The sequence below is a fragment of the Dermacentor albipictus genome, chromosome 1, assembly GCF_038994185.2.
Source record: "Dermacentor albipictus isolate Rhodes 1998 colony chromosome 1, USDA_Dalb.pri_finalv2, whole genome shotgun sequence".
Lineage (NCBI taxonomy): Eukaryota > Metazoa > Arthropoda > Arachnida > Ixodida > Ixodidae > Dermacentor > Dermacentor albipictus.
In genome coordinates this window covers 341,590,423-341,613,051 of record NC_091821.1, presented here as the reverse complement: position 1 = coordinate 341,613,051, position 22,629 = coordinate 341,590,423, and the positions used below count along the sequence as shown (strand labels likewise).

Here is a 22,629-nt window from a genome sequence, read left to right as displayed (position 1 = left end):
ATTGGTGTTTTGGAAAAGGCAATCAAGAAATAATGACCTCTTTTGCCGATCACTTCAGGAAACACTATAAGCCTTGAAAACTCGTGAGTAAAAATGCTTTTCTGCAGGCAGTCAAGCTGAGTTTTATTCCAAGTTTCCTTGTTGAACTGCGGGAACATCCAGACGAAGCGTTCCACATCACTCATTTCACCGCATAAGTAGGATCCTTCGTTGTGAGGTCCTTTATTATTATTATTATTATTATTATTATTATTATTATTATTATTATTATTATTATTATTATTATTATTATTATTATTATTATTATTATTATTATTATTATTATTATTATTATTATTAGGGGAGTTATAAACTAGGTTTTGAAGAGAAAAACCGGGAACAAATGAGGATTTTATTTTGGCTGGTAGCCCAAAGCTCGGGATTTTCCTGGTAACTTTCACAAGCAATTAACATAAGCAGTGGTCTCCTCTTGGGCGCAAACGTTTTATTTAAACGAGCGAAATCACTTACAGAAACATATACTGATAAAGATAGTTGCTCGCAAGTCACGTGACGAACTTATGCAGTGAACTTATGCAGCTGAACTTGTGGCAACCTTAGCTCAAATATAGACCAATAAATACAAATACAAGTTTATTTCCATCATCGCTCTTTACAAAAGTATAGCGACGGTGAGGACACAGGCGAAAAGCCCGTGGATAGGCTTGACAAGACCTGTGCCTTTTCCGACACGGCAGAGACGGAACAGCACAGACATTAAGCTATGACAAAAAAGAAAGACTGAAAGAAAGCACCGAAAAAGAAAGTAGCATCTAGGTGGACAAAAAAATTAGTACAAAAAATACTGAAAACTCCTTAAAGCACAGCAACGAAATCAAGGTATACTGGAGAAATCAATGAAATCAATGCAAGTATATAAAAGTAATCAGTAGAAGCGGAAGCGCGATGACGCTGCAAGAGAAAAGAAGCGCAGCGCGTACAAAAGGAAGCGAGCGACGTCGGAAGCTCGGGGTTCTGGGCGGGCGCAATTAAGTCTCGGGGCGGCGGAAACGGTGCGCCGTCGGAGAGCGCGCGCCGTCTACAGAGTTTGCCCCGCAGCTTAAACCGTCCCGGCGACGAGCACGTGATCGCCGTCGGGGTCCCTCGCTCTCGACACGCGGCGCACTGAACGCGCACATTTGCTTTCCTGCGCGCTGCTCCTGCCTGGGCAGGAAGCCCAGCTTATCCTACGGTTGCTCAACAGTGAATGGAGATTATGGGCTCTCGCTCTGTGAGGAAGTGTATCCGCAAGTGCAGCAAGTTCGTGGAGCAATCCTTTCGGTCACGCTGGCTTCGCCCCACAACGTGAATTGCAACGGGGCGCATGTACGCACGCTCCGCGTACAAAACCAGCCACGCTTAAAGCGTCTTGTCCACCGTTCAAAAAGCGTCTCTGGAAGACTTCATTGCAAAATTGGCCGTGACGCCCTAAGCTTGTTTGGAAAGAAAGGAGCTGGGAAACGGACGTATATGGGTTGTTTGGCGACATCCCAGTGGGTGGTCCCATGAAAAAGTATTCTTACCAGCGTTTTTCCCCCGTTTTCTTTATTTGTGTGTGCATGTGTGTGAGTGACTTGTCCATGTCCGGCAACTCCTTGACACATACGAGTGTTGTCCGGGTATTCGGACCAATCAATTGGTGCGCATGCAAACCAATTGATTTTTACCTGGCACATACCACACCTCGACAAGTTAACGCGTAGCGTATAGATATTCACGAATGAAAGTACCACGTTCATTCTTTACCACGTTCATTCTTCCAGCTTGGCTAACGTAAGCTGGAAAACCTATATGTCACCCGTTTGGAGACTTGACTGAAAAATATTGGATAAATGCAAAACAGAGTTTGAGCGTAAGTAAGGTAAAGTTGTTTCGAGTGCCTACAACTTTCGGTGGACCTGTTAATAACCTCGAAGACAAATAATATCTAAAATTCAAAAATAATGATAATAATATCAAAAATTCATATTTAAAACACCTCGAACTTGAAACTCTCATCCAGTAATTGTTAGCTTGTAGATAAAAGCTACACTCAACATTGATTTAAGAACTGTGTTCCCGGCATTGTACTTGAGAGCCTTATATATTCTAAGCAAGTTTGTCTACGTTTTTATTCTTACTTCCTATGCTCACTTCTTACTTTCAAGTCTTGTTTGTATGTCCATTTTCAGTATGGATAGGTAGTGTACTTATTTTTCCTTGTATCGGTGCTTTATGTTGCAGTTTTGTCAGCTGTAACTCGACATTGCAGAAGGCGACATCGCTTCGACTTGTCTATTCGCCGTGATTTAGTTGGTATTTTGTTCTCGTTTTGCCTTCTACTGCCTTTTGCCGCCCCTTCCCCGTTTTGATTTGCGCGAGATTCAAGTTGGATAAACATAAACATTGCAAAAGGCATGCACTGGCACGCTTCATGGGATGACAGTATACACAACTGTACGCATTTCCGTTAATTGTACAAAATTTTATACACGGCTTCACTGAAGCTTCGTTCAGCATGGACTTCAACATCTGCACTGGATCTGCATAATTTTTTTTTCGTGTTGAATTCAAAGGTGTTCTTTTTTTTCTTTTGACCATTTGATCATAATGCATACCTTGTTGTAATTTGATCGTACTGTATATACATGTCGTATTTCTCCATGTTGTGTATATTCCTTAACTCTACTAATTTTTTTTTCTCACACACACGCAACTATGATAACCCCTGCTGATCATCACAACTCAGTAGGTTGAGTCGCCGTTCTAGAAGCGCTATCACTGTAGAACATAGAACGAGTGCCACGTTAGAGACATTAAGTGGCAGTACTTATCACGTCCCTTCTTTAAAAAGATAACCAACGTTTCGAGCGCTAATGCTATCACGTTCGATACTTCCCGAGAAAGCCTACGAGGCAACTTTATTTTATCCGGCTAACTAAACGAAAAAGAACAGGGGCCGCGAACCTGACACCGAGGTCTGCCTTTGGTCATTGATTTAAAGTGGAGTGCATTAAACGGCTTCTGCGCCAGGGGGCGACAACAGATCCCGTATATGCGAAGCGAACAAAGTGACGCCGCGCGCACAGCCTTTGCTGTTCGGCACACCCGCACGTGTTGCTCCAAAAGGGTCCGCGGTCACACTGGGACGCGGGGGTTAATCCGGCTTGATTGGCCCCACGCGCTTACACGCGGGACCTGTCTCGTGCGGTCCGTTGCCCCCTCCCACGCCCCCCTTTCCCCTATACAATATCGCGTGATTAAGTTTGCGCGCCTCGGTCCGGACGACAGCTGTGGTCCGCCGACAGCCTCGAAAAATATGGAACCGGAATCATGTTTCGCGCCTAATTCGCACGAGCGAGCGTTCGTGTCAAGGGCGCGAGCGCCCGAGCAAACAGGCGTGAAGATCAGGAGGAAGTAAACCTCATCTCTTGACGTAAACTGGCTTTCACAAGGTGAGATACTAATTAAAGGTCACCGAGACAGTCGGGTCCTTCACGATGTGCACTGTAACGTGTACGTCAGAAGTCGAATGAAGTAAGCGAAAAGCCTTGTTAAAGGTCTAAAGAATGAAGATGCGAACTAGGGCGACTATAGACTACGTATAGTGATGTTGCATAAAGTCAGGTAATTTCTCGAGTTATACGTGTAGGAAGCTGCGAGTGCGCGAAGTGGTTAATTGGAACGGTCGCGAGAGAATAGCGAGCCCGTAATTCATTTCACTTGATCGACGCAACGTATTATGTCGCACCCACGTTGCAGGAGTGTAACATCCTTACTTGAACATTCTCTAACACAAGGGCACACGGGCTGCGGCAAGCTTGTTGGCACACTTATTTGCCCGCCTGTTAGGCAGGATATAGAGAGAGACCGCGATGTTTATTTCGAGTGTTCCGGGGTCCGACGGCCTATATATGTTGAAAGTCCGCGCTTTAATACTTAAATGAAATGAAACATTTAAATGAAACCAGAACACAGCAACAACCTCATCGTATTCTCTCTGTGTTTCTTTCTCTCCCCTCGCTGTAGTCGTAATCTGCGAAATTTTCCCGATTAAAACTCGGCGTTGGAAAAATAGCGAGGAGCATTGTAACGCAACACAAAAGGCAGTGGAACTCCGGGCCGGGATAATGTAACGATACTATTCCAATTCTTTTCTTTATCGCGCTTCGTCAGTCGCCCAAACTTCACTCCACCCTTGTTATCACCACAACCGGTCGGCCCTGATCGTTCGATGATAAAAAAAGAATAGAACCGAGCGAAAAGCATCCCTAAATTATTCTGATCTAGCCCTCTTGTTTACGAGGGTCATGTACTAGCTATTCGAACCATTTACGTGAGCTACTCGGGAAACGTATACTGGACCACGATTTAGCCAACAAACTACGCGGCCACAGCACGATAAGTGCCTGCTCGCTCCTTCCGCCAGCATGCGTACATCAGTGCATTACATGCATCCTTTCTCTCTCCCGGTTGTCCTTGGCTAAAGTGTCCTGCGATGGTCGTCGACTCGAACTCGGACAAACGCTCGCTGATGCGTACTACCAGCGCTGTTCACCGTCGCTGGTCTCGTCTTTTCATGTCCACACGCATCGACAACCCAAAATCCGATGATTGGTTCCACTTATCTCATCCTGCAGGAAAAAGAAAAGAATAGAAAAAATCCAAGACGGACAAATCGCTTGCTTTCCTACCCCCGAACAACTGCGTCCCTCCGCTCCCACTCTTTCCCTCGCCCCCTTCGCTTTTTAACGGATAAGCAAGCGACAAACGGGCACCCATAGATTCCCGCAGAGCCGAACACTGCGCAGAAGGGGGCAGGGCTAATTTTTATGCGCGTACGAGCTTGTTTGCTCTTTTACTTTTGTTTTTTGCATGTCGCTTTGCTGGGGTTAATTTTTTTTTTTTTTCAGTACCCGTTGGTACAGCGAGTACTTTACGTCCCTTCCACCGCGGCTCACCGTCGGCGTGTTATTCTATGGCCTCCTAATCTCTTTGAGCAGCGCCTATCAGGGGGTCCCATTGTTGGACATGCTCTCCCGTTCCAGGCCCCGCGCGCGCAGTTATGAGCGAGTACAAAAACACTGTATTGTGACCGAAGCCCCCCATCACAAGAGTGCACAAGCGGGGGCCCGAGGCTCGGAACAGGGGGTCAGCGCGACTCACGGAGGCAGCAAAAGAGGGTCATGCTCCTGTGTATATACACGAAGGGAGCCCTGCCACTATACTCCTGCCGCCGCCACTTTGTGTCTTTGTCCGGAGACCGTTCGCGACAAGCTGGAGCCAGACGGGGCATCTAAGCGTGCCCACGGCCTGCCTAGCCAAGTCCCCCCTTCCCTGCGCTTTGCGTCTCCTCTTCTGCCCTCGACCCCCCCCCTCCCCGTAACTTCTCGGAAGGGACAGTAAATTACGGATAAATGCTCCGCGGTGACCCGTGTCTGCGGATACGTGCATGCGTCTCTCGTCACCGCATAATCTTCGTCGAGGTGGCTAAGCAGCGCTGCTTCGGGCAGGGTTTTTTTTTTTTCCCCCTCTTCCTGGCTTAAGCTGGTCGTGAGGCTCCGTATTATTGACCAGCTATGAATATTCGCGTGCTGCGGGGATAAGGAACTAACGTGGGCAAACAGTGTCGTTGAACCCACGTCCCACACTTCGAAGGACGGGGGAAGGGGTGGTGGGCTTACTGATCGCTGTACTCGCTTGTATACCCGGGGAAGCAGGCGCGAATATCAGGTGGAGGTAAAGCTCTTCGTAGTTTGCTTGAATATGCCTTGTAGAGAGATAAACACGCTGCCTCCCACAGAGACGTCTGCGTGTGGTGTCTTTCTTGCCTCTTCCGTACCTGTAGATTTGGTTGTTTTGAAAGCGGTCGTTTAGAGCTGCCTCCTTGTGGTGATCTGTCGGACGTCAGTGTAAGCATACGGAAGTGAGTGAGTCTTCGGTATCATTGGCTAACCGGCACCTCCGGGGACCCTTGATCCTAGATTAGCCCTTTACACCTTTCAAACAGTGCGCGGTGTAAGCCTGCAGATGGTCGCGCGTCGACGACACGCACCAACAGAACAGCTAATCCCATGCAATGGCAAGAACACAGAATGTGGCGGCATAGCATTGCGGAAGGAACAACTCACCACGTGTAGTGAGAAGACTAGAATGAACACGAAGAGGAGGAAAGGCAGGTGCAAGCAGAAACACCCAGCCTATGCTGAACAAGGAACTGAGGACGTGGGTTCAACGACATCGCTCACGTTTGTTCCTCGTGCCCGCAACACACGAACATAGACAGCCGAGACGAATTGGCCGCACCGATTTACAAGCACACCTTACAGTAGTGTGTATGTACGTTTTGCAAACATGCATGTACACGCTTTTGAAAGCCTGGAGAAAAGCCTCGTAGTTTTTTTTTTTTTTACTTGTTTCGATTCCTCTTAAGTAACTGTCCTGGGGAACTGACCGGCTTAACATTGTAAATGCGTGATGACACCTTTTTTCTCCGCGCGATGTGTCTTCAGAGTCGGAACTGTTGTGCGCGCGCAGCTCTAGAATTTCTCTTAGCAGCAGATATTGTATGGGCACCTAGAAATGTATTTCTCAGCTAGATAGCACGTCATGATTTGAAAATAATTGATAGCTCAGTCTAAATATGACTTCATCAGGTATTGGCGGCTTTCTCATCGAACTATTGGAAGTCATGCTACTACTGGTCACCAACCTACTTAATATTAATTTCATATGCACTTTCTCTTTATCGACTGTACAACAGCGATATAAAAACCATCCTCTGAAAGCACACACGAATTGTGCACTGGCATAAGAACCCTTGCCTTCTCGGATAGCTTTCTTCGCAGATTATATTTACTCTAGCTCCCCTACCTCATCTACAAGAGGAATGTGTTTCGGAGTTTACAATAACCTCTTCTAGGAGCATCAAACATTTTTTTCCAGCTTAAACTTGAATAAAATGTCGTAACCATAACTCTCGATGTCTCCACGGATAAAGTTATCTTATTGTCATTAAAGTTATCTTATTGTCATTTTGTTGTTAATTGTTCTAAGCAGGGAAAGAATTGTAACATAGGAGATAAATAAAACATTTCCCTATCTAAATATAACTAGAACCCTGGTGACTTGCACCTTCTCTACATTTATGCTTTACTATGTGCAACCATGAATATCGTCTGCCATGAATATGAATGAACCATGAATATCGAACTTTGTTTGTTTCATCGCTTTGAAATGCCTCTGTATGGAGACGCTGGAGACGACAAGGCCATTTTTATTGCTATGAACAAACAAAGTTGCTTTACTTCGGTTGTGTGCGTACATATACTCGAAGAAGTAAGTGCACGAATAATATAAGCAAGCCATATGTCGAGGCACAACTGAGGACCAATGGGCTGCGCGGCCCACATTCAATCGCGCGTGCTTACGGACCACTGGACCGGAGCTAACGCCACTCGACCCACCGCACTTACAAGCGGGCACAATTAAGTGAAAAGCGGCGCCATCTGCAGACATTCACACGAATCAAATTGCCCGACGACCCAATATATACGTACACCGATCACAGCCAAGCTTCCCTCGTGTCGCTTGCTGTCCCCCCGGATCTCCTGCGTCCCGTCCAAACCTTCTGTCGGGGGCTCCTTTGAAAAAAAGCTCCCTCTCTATCGTGCGCGCGGGGTTAATTTAGCTCCCCAAAGGGCTATTTAGCGCAAAACGGGAGTACGAGGGGGCGGGAGTCGAACGAGGGGCGCGCACGCCGAAGAAAGGGGCACCGCGAAATTAGCAGTTGCGGAAACCCCCTCGTACCCCCCCCCCCCCCCTCAACACGCCCCCCTTCCTTTATGTGCTGTGAACGGGCTGTGGTGTGAACACGGGCGGCGGAGCTGACTGGGGGACAAACCATGGCCGTTTAGCAGACGACAACGACGGCAGACATCCCGTCGCCGTCTGGCCGGCGCGTCGTCTGCCTCAGAAAGCAGAGGACAAGTCGGGTAGGGGAGTGAGTACAGAGCAAGCGTGGATGTAGCTAGGGGGGTGCTGGGGTTGTTGGGGGGAGGGAGAGGAGGATAGCTGCGGAGCACCGGGCTGTGAGCCCCGCACAACGGGGCAGGACGCCCGCTTCCACAAACATTTGTGTAGCGGCAGAATTCTGAACCAACCTCCTTTTCTTCTCCCGGTGTGCTTCCTTTTTTTTTTCTTCGGGTTCTTTCTTGGCCTCTTCAAGCTTCAGGCCACCTTTCGTCCTCTATCTCGCATCTCCCCCGAGTCCTCCTCCGTGGCCCGCGCATCTTTTCACGGTGAGTTGCGCGAGGCAAAAGATAACAGACACGCACACAGAGACGCACGCCCAGTGTGAGACGCAAGCAAAGCGATAGAGAGACTGGCGTCGTCGCGCCAGGCCTGTTACGAGGAGAGAGCGCGGAAGACGTCGGTAAAGCTCCTTTCTTTCTTTCTTTTTTTCTTTCTTGTCAGCGCTCCTAGCCGCCGTGCCACCTTTAGGTGCGCCCGCCGCGGACATCTCCCATCGCTCCCCGGCAGCGAGCTGCTGTTCTGCCTGTTGGCTCGTGCGTTTCCATGCGAAAGCGGCGCGTCCCTGTGTAGGGGGTGTGCATTTACTACGAGTGTGTACCGTATATACACCGTCTAAAAAGCATTATACAGAAAGGGAATAAGAAATGTAGGAGAGTAGTGGAAGGTATTGGAGACACGCGCTAGTGTGCTTTCGAGAGCTGCGGCCCAATGGCAGCCGTTCTCCCCTCTTTCTGCGGCCGCGTTGTGGCCATTGTGCGCCCGCTGAATGCGCGCCCTACAAAGGAAGGTTGTTTTTAAAGTAGCCATTTTGAAGTGGGTTTAAGCCTTTGAGAGGAGCCGTTCGAACACGATGAACACGATAGAGAGCGTGTAGTGAGCGCGGAGCTAATCTGAGGCGTTCTCCCGCGTGAGAGCGCGCTCCGCCCCAGCGACAGGGAGGCGCCGGACGGACGGACGTCCGTCTCCCCTCGGAGCTGCCGTTTACGTCGGAAGCCGATGTGTCGGCACTTGCTACTTTTCGCTTAATCAACCGTGTTCAGAGTACAACTTCTACGAACTGTTTCTACGCACTTCAACTGCGTCAAGTAATTGTGGTCATAGGTGGCAACAACGTAACCATTGTCAAATTGAAAAAGAAAGAAAATGAAGTGGTTGCACGGACATCCTTGATAGGCTGCGATGTAGTTATGTTCTCGTTCATTGGTGAATTGCGCGTTTCGATCAGTTCCTTCCGCATTATCGCATACTGTCAGGTATAGTATATGTCACACCTCAGTCAAGTTAGAAAATGTGGCGCCATATATATATAAGGCCGCGTATAGATGGTGGTGTACGAAGCGCTTTGATGCAATGTTTTTATTTCACGCACCGCGAAATGTTGAAACGTTCAGCACGTCCACCGCGTTTTAGTTGTATCACGCCTAAAAATCATTTGCCGCCTCAGACGTATCACAAACAGGACACGATCGACAGTTGTGCTGGCTGATTGTAAAAATTGGTAGGAGCAGCGACAAATAACGCAAACAAGTGAAATAATTTAATTAAATTACGAGGCCTTGTGTCCAAAAGTCACAGTCGTTCCATGAAAGCCGCAGTGGTGAGGAACTTTGGATTAACTCTGAAAATCCGGAATACCTTATTGTGCGGTCTAAGCTTGGTGCGCGAGTGCTCTAACATTCTGCCCCTGTAAGAGTGCCGCCGCCAACACCGGGAGTCGTACACCCAACCTCAAGCTCAGCAACAGAACACTATGAGGACGTAACCACTGAGGTATCGAAGACGAGTACGCAGGTTAAAAGATGCGACCAAAAGTAACACGACATTCATGGCATCACTTGTGACTTTTTTTCACCAGTGTGCTTTGTCTATCTTGGCGCTGCTCCTTCCAATATGCCGAAATACGACAACCTGCTTTTCGCTTGTTCGTTCCTTGTTTTGTTTTGAGACAAGGAGCAACACGCCACGCTCAGGAGCAGCATGCCACAGACACTGAGCCACCGTGACGCGTATGCAAGGGAAGGATACTACATAAGTGACGTCACGTCATTGACGTCAGTTAGGTATCTTCTTTTAATTGCGCATATTGTCTCATTTGGCTTTAGCGCGTCTAATACGAATAAAAGCTTATAGCCCGCTTTTCGTTCGCGTACCTTGTTCGCTTCTGTTTTCTCCGGCGTTGAGAAAGACAGCGGTGCTCGCTTTTTCACGCACAGCCGGCCTGGAAGTCTCTAGCGGACCCGAACTGTCACCCGGAACCGGAAGTCGTGGAAGCCCCGGCCCGGAAGGCGCGACGACGCACCTGCCTGCCGAAGGGACGTCGCCCGCTCCGGGTGGTTCCGGATCGTCTTCCTCGCTGTCCCCGGCGGGCGGTGGTGCGGCGGGCTCCAAGAAGAAGCACCGGCGCAACCGAACCACCTTCACCACGTTCCAACTGCACGAGCTGGAGAGGGCGTTCGAGAAGTCCCACTACCCGGACGTGTACAGCCGCGAGGAGCTGGCCATGAAGGTCAACCTGCCGGAAGTCAGGGTGCAGGTGAGAGGTCACTACGTCTGTCTATGCTGGGACTACGCGTGCGTGCTGTCCTCTGCGCAAGACGCTTCTTTATTTAGGAGCATAGGCTGACAAATGCAAAAAAAGATATTTTCACTTTTCTGCACAGTCGTATGTCGTTAACATGATTGTTAAGCGTTGGACAGCCCCTCCATGACGTTTTCCATTGGCTAGCTCGGAAGAGCGTGGATCAAGGAGCCTTAATGCACACGAACTAACGTTATTACTTTTCGTACGTTGTTATAAAACGCCTGTCTTTATTAAGCCCGTGATTGCGGCATTCTAACACTTCCGTAAACTTTCATGTACCGAAGAGGACGGCAAACGCGGGCGTGAGTATCAGAATCACTTAATAGGTTCCCCGATTGTAGGAACTTCAACAGCATTTTTACCGACTTTTGGTGGGACAAACCTATATATAGGACTCTTCCCGTTTTGTATTTCACGGGTTCGCTTTCTTTCTTCGCTGTTATATCTATATGGCCCCCTTGACCATTTCCCCAGCGTAAAATAGCATACAGGAGCGTCTCTTCTGGTTAGCCTCACTGCTTTTATCATTCAACTCCCTCACTTTGTCTCTTTTGTGTCTCTTCTTTGCGTGCTCACAAATATAGTATGTGGAATATGGCACTCACAGGCGACCTCAGTTCTACCTCCTGAGGAACTCTTCTTTTTGTGTATGTGTATTTGTGGTCGCAAATTAAATTTTCGTGTATCTCGCAGTTCTGTTCTCTTATAAATTGGCTGCTTTGGAGCGATTTATGTAGAATATTGTACCTGCTCCTAAACTCTAAGTTTTAAAACAAACATATTTTTAATTAATTATAGGTGATAATCAATATGTTCATAATAAACATAAGTATGTCGCAATGAAGAGTTCGCAGTACATCTAACGTCAATTCGCGCCACCTTACAAATGTATGCGTCTTGCAGTATTTAGCCGTTAGCGCAGCATGAATTGCATCACGTACTAACATGGATGGCAAGTCAGAACACAGCTAAATTCAATCATATAGTCGGCAAACACAGAACACAAGTGCGCCACTTAGCACACAGTTGTACAACACAGACTATCACTAAAGCTGATCTAACCCTGTGTCTAGGAAAAGAAAATGTTGACATGTTCGTCTTTGTGCTACGGTTGACTCACTGATCACAATCCAAGTATTTTTGTAAGTCGAATCTAGCTGTGACAAAGTCACATCCAACACGAAACTATCCTAGTTACATCTGACACACGTTACAATCGTTGCCTGTTGATATCGGCAATAAACGCTTTATGTTTGCTTACGTGTTAGTTATACTGAAGGACGTGCCTTTATTCTTCCCATAGTATCTCGTTAATGTTCTGCTTTCTTCGTAACCTTTGTTGACCTGGGCATAGGGAGGGCAACATTTTTGTCCCTTTTTTAGCTATTCGCGCCCTTGACAAGGCCTTTTTGACTATATGCCTTGCCATGGGTAAAAGCGTCGAGGTAACATAGAAAATACAGGCAGCGCGTGTACTGTGAAAAGTGGGTGAGAGCGGCAACGTAGCTCTCAAAGGCGGAAAGCAGTGCTCGAACAATTATAATCATGAGGCAGCGGTCGCGCGACGCCCAACATTTCGAAACAATGAAGCGGCTTCCGTGGCTCACTCTGCAAATTACGCACATCATAACGCCTAGACTTCCACTGCACTCGTTATTGTAACCGCTAAGGCGTAATTATTTTCGCCTCCTACCTGGTCGTGTCGCTCACGCGGAAATGAAGAGTCAAAAGCGTGAATACTTTGGAACGTCGAGCGTGAAGGCCGGGCCGGTAACGCGGAAAAAAAAAATGACAAAAGTGGTTACCAGCTCCCGCGAACAACGCGGATGCATGGAGCGCAAGCTGTACACGCAGCAGCAGCGGTGCTGTTTAATTGGGCGCGTGCTCACACCGTCACGCCTTCGTGTATAACGCCAACGCGGCACTCTTTCGTGACTCCCGCACACCTATAGGAAACTTGCGAGTTCGGTCCGCTTAAATGCGTGCAACGCCTTTAAATATTGTACACTATAGGTGTCCTCCGGCGCATACCTGCCAGTGTTTCTCAGGCTATAGAACCCCGCTTATCACCTTGAACGTTATAATTTACGCCTTAGAGACGCTCAGGCGAGAACTTAAAGGCTCCCTGACGCTTCAACTACAACTCGCCCGTTTAAGATTTTTTTTTTTTCCTCGCTGCTAGGCGAAGCAGAACTGAATGCACGCAACGCGGAAGGAGAGCGCACTGAATCGTCACGCACTTCCAGCTCACGCTGGCCGACGCCGGCGCCGCGGTGTACACTGCGTTGCACGCTACCACTGAGACAGAGCATAGTGTACGCACGGTCGCAATTAACTCCGGTACGGGGCCACTTTTTCACTCGGTTGATTTCCAATTCGCCTCTCGCGCGCCCGCGAAATAACCCCGAGTGAAGAAGCGAGGCGTCCCCTGCCGCTGCGAAGGGGGCAGTGTTAATTATAATCCCTTTTTTTTCCCCCGAAAGCAAAAGGAAAAGTGTCCTTAAACTCTCGCTCACGTTGGCGACACCTGACGGCGGCCGCGGACATCACGTGGTGCTTGTGTGTGTGTTTGTGTCGCGCGTCGGCGGCCGTGCAGCCATTGCCACTGCTGACGCTGCCGCCTCGTTGCTGGTATAGTGGTGTAGGCATGGGGGGGGGGGGGGGGGGGGGGCGTTCTCACGAGTGCCGTATGCCCGCTGAGCTGAGTGGCTTCCGGCGCCTGCGTGCCCGCGTTCGGACGGCAGGAGGAAGAATAAAGGAAAACGACCCGCGACAGATTCATTTTACGCTCCGCTGCGCCCGTGCTCTCAACGCGACACGCGCGTGCGGTGGACAGGCTGTTCGTTCCCTTTAGCGCCTCGCGTTTTTTTGTTGCTGCTGTTGTTTTTTGCCTTCCAACGGCAGTTTTCCGGGGTTTGCTCGAGTGCTTTAATCCGCTTTATGTTGCTCGCTGCTTTCGCGCTCATAAACATTAATTTCTGCTGTACAAGAATGAATTCAGTGAGTGCTGCGCAGTGATCGATGAACGCCAGATGTGGTCAAAACAAGCAGCCCTCGGAAAGGTCATCTCCTGTCATTTCCTCTTTTTTTTCTCTTATTTCTTGAAGTTGTTGATCTAGCTGCGAGATTTCGGCAGAATTGTGAAGGTGTCCTTGGGAATATCTTTATCCATATTGCGGTCTTACACCCATGAGAGCGATTGGGCAAGCCCCAGTGCTTCAGAAAGTGTGATAACGGTAAATAATAGCTAGATAAACCCATGACCCCCGCCATGCACTTAAACCCACAAAAAGCAATACCACTGCATGCGAGGCCCTCCCCAATGAATCCCCTCACCCCTCCTCCGAGAGCGTAACCCACTACACAAAACAGCGATACACCCGAACCAGAATCATTTTTGTGATCAAGGTTGAAATGGATAACAGTAGGAACCACTAACATCTGAGAAAGAGCTCGAGGTCGAAGTCGAGGTCGAAGTTCACGAGTGGAGAGTAAGTTTCGGGACGCGCAATAAGACACGACATCTATATTGCCGGAAGAGGTTGTTATCAATACTGGTTTTCGTTATACGATAAATCTTCTCTAAACGAAATGGAAGTGATAAAAGATTAATGTGAGAGGTCTTAATGTCGAGAATCTGAGGAATAAACAGTCGACCTAAAGGGAGAAGTGGAAATTATTTATCGAAAACTACGATCCCTCCTAGAAAAGTGCAATGCCTCTCAGTAATAAGAAAGAGAACTAAGTTTAACACTGCTGCGCAGCAGTAAATGTGATGGTCCCAGCTTTATGCCAGGCTGTCGTTGGTGTTGTGAACATGCATACTCGACTACAGGCTATTATATTAATGTGAACGGAACGAAAGGCTGTGTGCATTCACTTTGACGCGTACGAAAAAAACTGCTTGAGCCCAAAATTTTGTTTGGTGTACTCGGCAGGTAGCTATAGGCGAACCGGCATGTGACAAAATGTACGTGACTCTTCGTTGTTCGTCTATTTTGATAAGAGAAAAAAATCCTCCCCAGCCTTCTGTGGCTGTGAAAGTATTAAGGCAATAAATTTAGCGCGTACACCTGTGGATTACGGTCTAAAACTTTGGTGAAGTAACTCTGAAGTTCGGACCTAAGAGACCCTCTGCGCGCGCTTATGTTTGCGCAGAGGGTCTGTGCGATAGGCGCTTTAAACTGTAGGAACGTCAGTGCAGTCTGCAAATACTAAATCGTGCGCAACGGTGCAACAAATGTGCAATCGGGCCCTGTATGATGTGCAAACGGTTCCGGTCCACATGCAGCAGAAACCGCGGCATCTCCTAAAGTGAAATATCAAACTTAAATCCAAGCGATGTTCGGAGATGTTGGTAGCGTGTTGCGGTTGTCGTTAATATTCCAATGTGAGCGGACAAAAACGCTTACTTCAGCAGAACGCCATAGTTTATTGTTGAAGCAAACCAAAAATGGGTAAGCACACCGAAAAATAAGGCTGAATAAATGCACCAGCTTTAGTGCAAAAAACCTCAATAGGAAGACGAGCCAGAACACGGCAGTTAACTTGGTCACAATGAAGAGAACAGAAACCTATTCATTTTCGTGAGTACCGCACCGCGAGGCTGCCTTTTGAATCACCCTTCCCCAGAGGAGGCAATTCAAAACGATTACAGGTCAGAGTCGCACCACCGCTCCTCGCAAAACGCTCCCCAACAAATGACTCGTCCCTCCGCATACACCAGCGTACACCCCCTTCCCCTCTTCATTCCCCTTACTCCTTTCCCCTCGCTCTCTCTCTCATTAACCTCGCGGTTCTTCATCTACTTAGCCTTCTCCCCTTCCAACTCTGTTTTCGCGCGCCGCAGCGGAGCGTTTATAGGCCGGTGCGCGCGTACAGTATCAAAATCGAGCTGCGCTTTGTGAGCGGGGCAAACGGAACCAGGTAATCTCATATTCTGGTCACAAAAAACCACAGCCATCCCCGAGGCCTCGTTAGCATATTCATAGCTTTATTATCGGTTCCACAAGTTTCCCCCTTGGCTGCGGCCCAGCCATCGTGCGTATGCGTACACCCTGATCGCGTCACGCGCAAACAGTGCGCGGCTAAACGTGTCTTGCTTGGCCCTCGGGACACACGGGCGAGAGCGAGGGTTTCGGGAAACGCGTGAAGAGGGGAAAGGGGGGGGGGCTGAAGGACAAAGTATAGCGTGGATACAGTCACTATGCGTACCGCAGCTTCCAGCCTGCTTGCCTGCCTGATTCACTATACAGGGTCCCACCGGTGGATCTCACGTGGAGCCTAAACGGTCTAATAAAATGCTCTGATGCGCCACTCTCGTCCTCCTTTTCACTCTAACTTCCTCCCCTCTCCCTCGAGTTCGCTCTTGCATCCGAGTAGCGTGCGCGCTCAACAAAATATATACACACGTTCGCGGGACCGTATACGACAGGCCTGCGTGTGCATTGTATGTGTTCGCGCGCTTGGAATAACCAGCGGGGCGCGGCGACCCCACGTCGGCGAAGAAGCCCCGGGTGTCGAAGGTATATGCGCGTATGACTAAACAGAGCTGCGCATGCGTGGGCCGCGGGAGCGGGCTGCGGAGCCAGGGCCGCGACTTTCGCGTGCGTTGCTGCGCCCAGAAAGGGTGAAAAGGAAAGAGAGAGAGAGAGAGACGAGCATGACGCGAAGGGGTGTCGAGGGACAGAGCGGGCTCATCAGCTATGCGTGTCACTGTCGCTCTCGCTGAGATATCACACAACGACGCTCCGCACCGGGCGGGCGTGCCGGGATTTGTTATGCCCTCGACGCTCGCGTCGTCGTCGTCGTGCTCGGCTTGTTTTTCTGGCCCGTCATTTTTTTTATCGCAATTCCTCTCCCGCTGCTCTGACCTGCGTGAAGTACTAGTTCATCTTGTTTATACCGAGAACGGCTTTGCAGCGTCGTGACCCTATAAGTATACTGGCCCCCTAAGTTGATGAGCTCTAATGTGCCTACGGTCTCTCTTAAACATGGCTTCTGTGCACCTGTTCACGTTGAAGTACGGAGAGGCATCTTCTTTCTACAACTTTATGGAGACATTGGACAGCCGGCCACTTTCAGGGCAACAAATACTTAGACAGTGGTCCCAACGAACGTATGCGCTAAAGGCAGTCAACACGCCAAAGCTCTGGTTGGCTTCCTGAGACCTGCGAGCCCGCGAGATTGGTTGCCATAGAGACGCGCGTGCCGCTTCATTTCGTGTGCCAGTTTCCGTTCCTATACTCGTCTTTCTGGCATTCCTATCTCTTTAAGTACCTTTTCCTCTGTGCAGGATAGCAAATTGGACTTCTACCGATTATACACATACATACATATACATACATACATACATACATACATACATACATACATACATACATACATACATACATACATACATACATACATATATATATATATATATATATATATGCGTGTGCGTGTGTGCGTGCGTGCGTGAATGTGCGTGCGTGAGTGTGCGTGCGTGAGTGTGCGTGCGTGCGTGTGCGTGTGTGTGTGTGTGTGTGTGTGTGTGTGTGTGTGTGTGTGTGTGTGTGTGTGTGTGTGTGTGTGTGTGTTTGTGTGTGTGTCGGTCAGTCTTGGACTTGCCTGATTCGGGGGCGATCAGGGGTGATACTATATGTTCTTTTGAAACGCGGTACACCTGACACATTATTTCACATACACAACCAACAGGGCGGTATAGCAAGCTGTTGCTGGAGCTCACATTTGCCAGAAATGGCACTCCTACATAGCATCTATGAAAAGAAGTAAATTGCGTGGCCAATGTAAGGTAACAATTCCTTTCCTCCGATTTTACTCATTTTTGATCATTCACTGTTCAGGAGCAGTTGAATATTTCAAGATGGTAGCTGTGTGCAGTTAAGCATTAAACTAGCGCAAAAGTAAAATAAGTTGCACCACGTGGGTGTATAGTATATCGACATAAAACACGAGAAAAGTGGAGCAGGCTAGGTCGGTGAGGAAGCCAGACTTTATTGTCTATACAGCGATCATTCACACTCTCCGAAGAGTCATATTTATGCAAACAAGCTGCTTATTTGCTTCCAAAAGCTTCATTTGCGCTTTTGACCAATTACGCATCAACACGTCCAATGTAACCAGAGAAACTTGCTAACGCTGGCTATTAGGATGTGATCGTCGTTTTATAATAATTCTGAAAACGACTCTTCGTTATCGGAAAACCATTATAAAAGCATTTGATATTCGATTTGATTCACTTCTGGCCTTAATCGATTCGAATTCAATTCGTTCTGAAAAAAAAAAACGACTATTCGCACGCGCCCGTAGAAACGACGAACAACAATCACGAGCGTCTGTGACACACTCAGAACCGGTGACCGGCCCCTGCGTCGATGAGAGTAGCGTCGCCAAACACGAGCTTAGCCGTAGTTTTAACGAGCCAACGTAGACTTAGCATGTAGCATCAGGATGTAGCATGTCTCCGCGCTACACGCACACCCTATAAGACAAGCTTCTGTCTCTTAACACCACCGTCCATCCCATTGTTCGACGCAGGTGTGGTTCCAGAACCGACGCGCAAAGTGGCGGCGCCAGGAGAAGATGGAGTCGCAGAGTGCCCTGCAGCACCGGCTCGTCGGAGGCGGCGGCTCGTCCCCTGGGCCCGGATCGACGGGGTCGGGGGCGGGCTGTCTGGGCGCGCCCCCCGCGCTGCCGCTCGACCCGTGGCTGGCCCCGCCACTCCTGTCGGGCTCCCCTTTCTTGGCCGCGGCGGCTGCTGCAGCGGCTGCCACGCAGCAGCCTCCGCACCACCACCACCACCACTTCTACTCGGCGGCGACGGCGCCCTTCCACCTACAAGGGTGCGCGTCAACTCCTCTACAACTCGGGGATCGCGTGTGTTGTCACGACGAGGAAGCGTGCCGTAGACTTATGAGAAAGAGAGGTGGGGAGGACACGGGGCGGGTGATAACCCTTTCAGTCACTAATCACTGTGCATTGTCGATAAGTGTGTCAGAGTAAGATAATTTTATTCCGAGGTGCTTCAGACTCTCTTGAAAGAAAGTAAAGGTGGCTCGAAGATCCTGCATGTTCTAGGGGGTCTACGTAATTGCAGAGTAATTAACTTTCGACTTGTTGTACGGTCAGTAAGGTCGCATTTTTTTTTTCGTAAGAACAATTTAATAACCGGCACAGACCGCATGCACCATTTTATTATTGGCTGCAAGTGTGACGAGGAACGAAACACTACCACCTAATCATTGCTGACGCAACGCGGAACGTCGAGCATCTTGTAACACACGATAGAGCCTTTAGTGAAGTGGTCATGCGTAGCAGCACTCTGATCGGAGATGAAATGGAATAACATCTTCTAAGAAAAGGGATTTTTTGACACGCAGCTCAGCTTCCGTGGGTTTTTTTTGTTTTTTTTTTTCATTACTGAGCAGAACTGTCAGAAACGATTGTGTCAAAATTGTGTCAAAATTGTGTAAAAAATGTGGACCCCGTGACTGAGTGCATCTAAACCACTAACCAGGTACTGCGCAGAACTAGCAACACGTTGGCACGAGAGTCGGTGGAGTATTCTTATATTTAGAAAACAGGCACGAACTTCATCAGTGACAGTTCTGTTTATCTTTTAGAGCAAAGAATTCTAACTTTTTTCACACGATGCTGTGATTTTCTGACGCAAACGATGAACGCATGATCATCTGGTGCATTCTTCTACTTCGCTCTCCGAATAAACAGTTGAAGTTTCGCGGCCGCCCTCTATCTTTCCTTCATGCGTCTGTTAGTCTTCAACCAACTCTACCAGCAACAAATTTAACAGCACTCAACAGCTTTGTTATGTGCCCAAGGCAACTGAGAGAACGGCAGACAAAGAGATGTAGAACGTATGTAAAGAAAGTACTGCTCAAGGTCAGTGAGCGCGAATCAAGAGACGAAGACCCAGTTAAAAATGAGTGAGCCCTTACAGACGCTGGCTTCTAACCACTTTGAAACCAAATGCATGTTGACGGTGGACGTTAGCGCTGTTTACTCGTTTCTAGGTTGTCCCTCGTCTTCGAATTTGAGCTCGCTTGTCTTGCTCAGCACAGTGCGAACCAGATTACCAAATTGCAAGCAGTTTTAGGGACAGTTTCGTTTTTTAGTGATAGTTTCGATTGACTACCCTGCTTAGAAAGAAAGATGGACAGACAATTCACTTCAGGCATCCTTCTGCAGTGCACCCATTTTTTTCTTTTACACGCTCCATATCTGTAAAACTGTCTAAAAAAGAACCACACTTGAACTTTTATTTGAAAATACAAATTTACAGACATGAACCCAGTCCTATGCAAAAGGAGCAGGAAATAAGCGAATGTTTGAAAGAAATAATGAAAATTGTCTCAAAGGTCACGAGAAAAGAACAGCCATTTCCGGGGAAAGTAAAAACTAATAAATAAGTGTAGCAAAAGAAACGAAATATTTCCCAACGTCATTTCGTGTGAGAGAATAGGAGCCCAGAATGCTTAGAATTTTGTTCCTAGTTAGCACACAATTCTTGATTTCACTTCGAGTTTCTTTTTTTTTTCCTAATTGCTTTACTGCTCGTTTACTATAAATGATGTAGCCTGTTACAAACGTCTGTTGCCTTTTCTTGGGAAGGATATCATAAGCGCATTTTACGTGACACATCTCAAGCGCGACGTATTTCACGCGGTATCGTCAGTTCCCCTCCGCCGCGCGTTTCTCTTTGCCACATTGCGAGTCATGTTGCGGCTAAGGCAGCTTTTCCGATGTCACAAAGTGTTCGACAGTTTTGACGCTTTGTGGCCTAATTATATCATTTCTCGCTCCACGCAGGATGACCGCTCCGAGCAGCAGCTCGCCGCTCAACCTGACGTTGTCCAACGAGCCTAAGCCACCGTCTCAGTCACCGGAGGACGAGGACGAGTCGGCCAGTTCCGGCCGCACTTCGAGCATCGTGACTCTCAGGCTACGTGCACGAGAGCACGTGCAGCTGCTGTGCAAAGGAGTGTGACGCCGGCTACGTCCGGAAGGCTGGACGCGGCAGTGAGGGCCGAGCTGTACGAAACTAGACAAGAAGAGAACGACGTGTACATAAAGCAACGATTTAAAAAGAACGCGTGTTGCAACGCGTGATGTCACCTCTCGCTTTAGGAATCATGAAGCCAAACTGCCTTGCAGGAATGGAATTTTGTGCAGTGAATGGGAACTTCAACAGCCCTAGGCCGCGATTAACGGCGGCAACGCCTCGCCTAAAGCTCTCTTATTAGGCGCCTGTCGCCTAGTTTGGAAGTGCAGGTAACACAAAATAAACGACGATTGTTTCTAGGGTCTGGCACCGATGTACTGGACGGCGTTGTTTATTTATCAGTAACATTCCGAGACGACTGTTCGTGCATCTTTTTCTTTATTCTGTGAGTGAGCGGATGCAAATGAAGACATTTGTATTAATGAACAAAGATTAAGCTCCTTTCCTTTAGGTCTTGGAGTAGTGCACTTAGGATGTTTACTGCAATTTCTGTTGCTAGGCTGCTACAGAAAGCTCGCTAATTGTACATATTGTTGAGGCTTCTTCAAGGTTTTAAGGCGTTGAGGTTTTAAGGAATAAGTGCAGCTATAAAATGCCAGGATGCGAGTGAGACCGACGGTCATTGTGCACTTTTGAATGTGAACGAAATTTCTGCGAACGAATAGCGTATAAACCGATGCGCATTCAATATCAGGTCTCCTATTTGACGATAGAAATAGAAAGAAAATCCGATTCCCTCGTGACTTTCCCCAGCTTTCATTTCACGTGCACGCGCGGTTTGTCTGTTTGTATATACTGTAGAGCAACACGCTTGATTTTGAATTCTCTGCAATATAAATATGTATAAAGCTGGAAATTAATAAAGCTCTATAAATAAAAGTTGGGACGCTGAGTCAATTTGTTGCTTTGTTGGTGTGCGTGTGTGTTCTTTTTAGCAATGATTTGTCATTGTCGTACTTAAGTCTTTGAGACCTGATATCTCGTGCTTACTTTTTGTCTCTTTCAAGTAAGTATATGGATATATTCATGTATAATAATAATAATAATAATAATAATAATAATAATGGTGATGGTGATGATGGTGATGATGGTGATGATGATGACATCGACGACGACGACGATTATGATGATGATGAAAGATAAAGGCAAATCGAGATCAGTGCAATCATATACGAAATAACCACTGTCTTAGCGTTGCTCTGCTTAAGTCCTATTCACATGTTCTTGAGCCTATTTGTGCTTGCCTGACTGTGAGGATGAGTGCAGAGAGCGACATTTTGTTTATACTGGGCTTATAATTAATGCAAGCGCCTTTTTCATGACGGCGGCTCCAGCGTTGCAAAACAGAGTACACTTACACATATTGTTAGCGCTGCAGTCGGCAAGCCGCATTTGCTATTAATTTGTACATGCCCATATATTATAATTGACCGGACGCCTTCGCTAATCATATATTCGCTCACTCGCTCTGCGGGAGGGTGTTCCTACGAAGCTCTACAACGTATGAACTCGTTTGTGAACGTGTGCTCAGGTATCACAGGTTATAAATAATAAATTAGTACCACAGGTCGGCATCAAACGTTGGTGGCACTGACTGGAGACGTCGTAATATGAATTGGTCCTCTCCTCTGTGTAGTCTTGCACGTGGGTGTGTTCATGCGTGCGTGCGAACGAGCGATACAAGGAGAAAAAATTGCGATCAGAAGAAAAGCAATGTGCAAGCAACAGCTGCAGTGAAGTTACTGAGTTCGTCCCAAGCTTCACTGGGCGTTGAAGGTGGGCGCGTCCGAATTTAATACAGGACCACAGTCGATACGAAGACGTCTCCCCGAACACCTTGTGACCTTTCCAACATTGACGCTTGGAGTCAGGAAAAGCAATTCGGAGACGGAAACAACGGCGAGGCACAGCCGGAAAGACTAACCTCTTCGGTATGCCTGCCGCTTCACTGTAGGAAGAGCCGGATGTTTCA

The 22,629-nt window shown here is 48.0% G+C and overlaps 1 protein-coding gene and 1 long non-coding RNA gene across 2 annotated transcripts in view; one reads left to right on the top strand and one right to left on the bottom strand.

Moving 5' to 3' along the window:
- Nucleotides 1–10,341, bottom strand: part of LOC135906837 (uncharacterized) — a 145,102-nt gene extending 134,761 nt beyond the window's left edge. The window contains exon 1 of the long non-coding RNA XR_010565901.1: nucleotides 10,203–10,341. This is a non-coding gene — a long non-coding RNA (uncharacterized lncRNA). The remainder of the gene's footprint in view (nucleotides 1–10,202) is intronic.
- LOC135906107 (retinal homeobox protein Rx1-like) overlaps nucleotides 1–21,459 on the top strand; it is a 45,684-nt gene extending 24,225 nt beyond the window's left edge. The window contains exons 2-4 of the mRNA XM_065437691.1: nucleotides 10,266–10,585; nucleotides 18,176–18,480; nucleotides 20,465–21,459. Coding sequence (XP_065293763.1) covers nucleotides 10,266–10,585; nucleotides 18,176–18,480; nucleotides 20,465–20,642 — 803 coding nt within the window. The 3' untranslated portion in view covers nucleotides 20,643–21,459. The remainder of the gene's footprint in view (nucleotides 1–10,265; nucleotides 10,586–18,175; nucleotides 18,481–20,464) is intronic.
- Nucleotides 21,460–22,629: the final 1,170 nt, after the last annotated feature.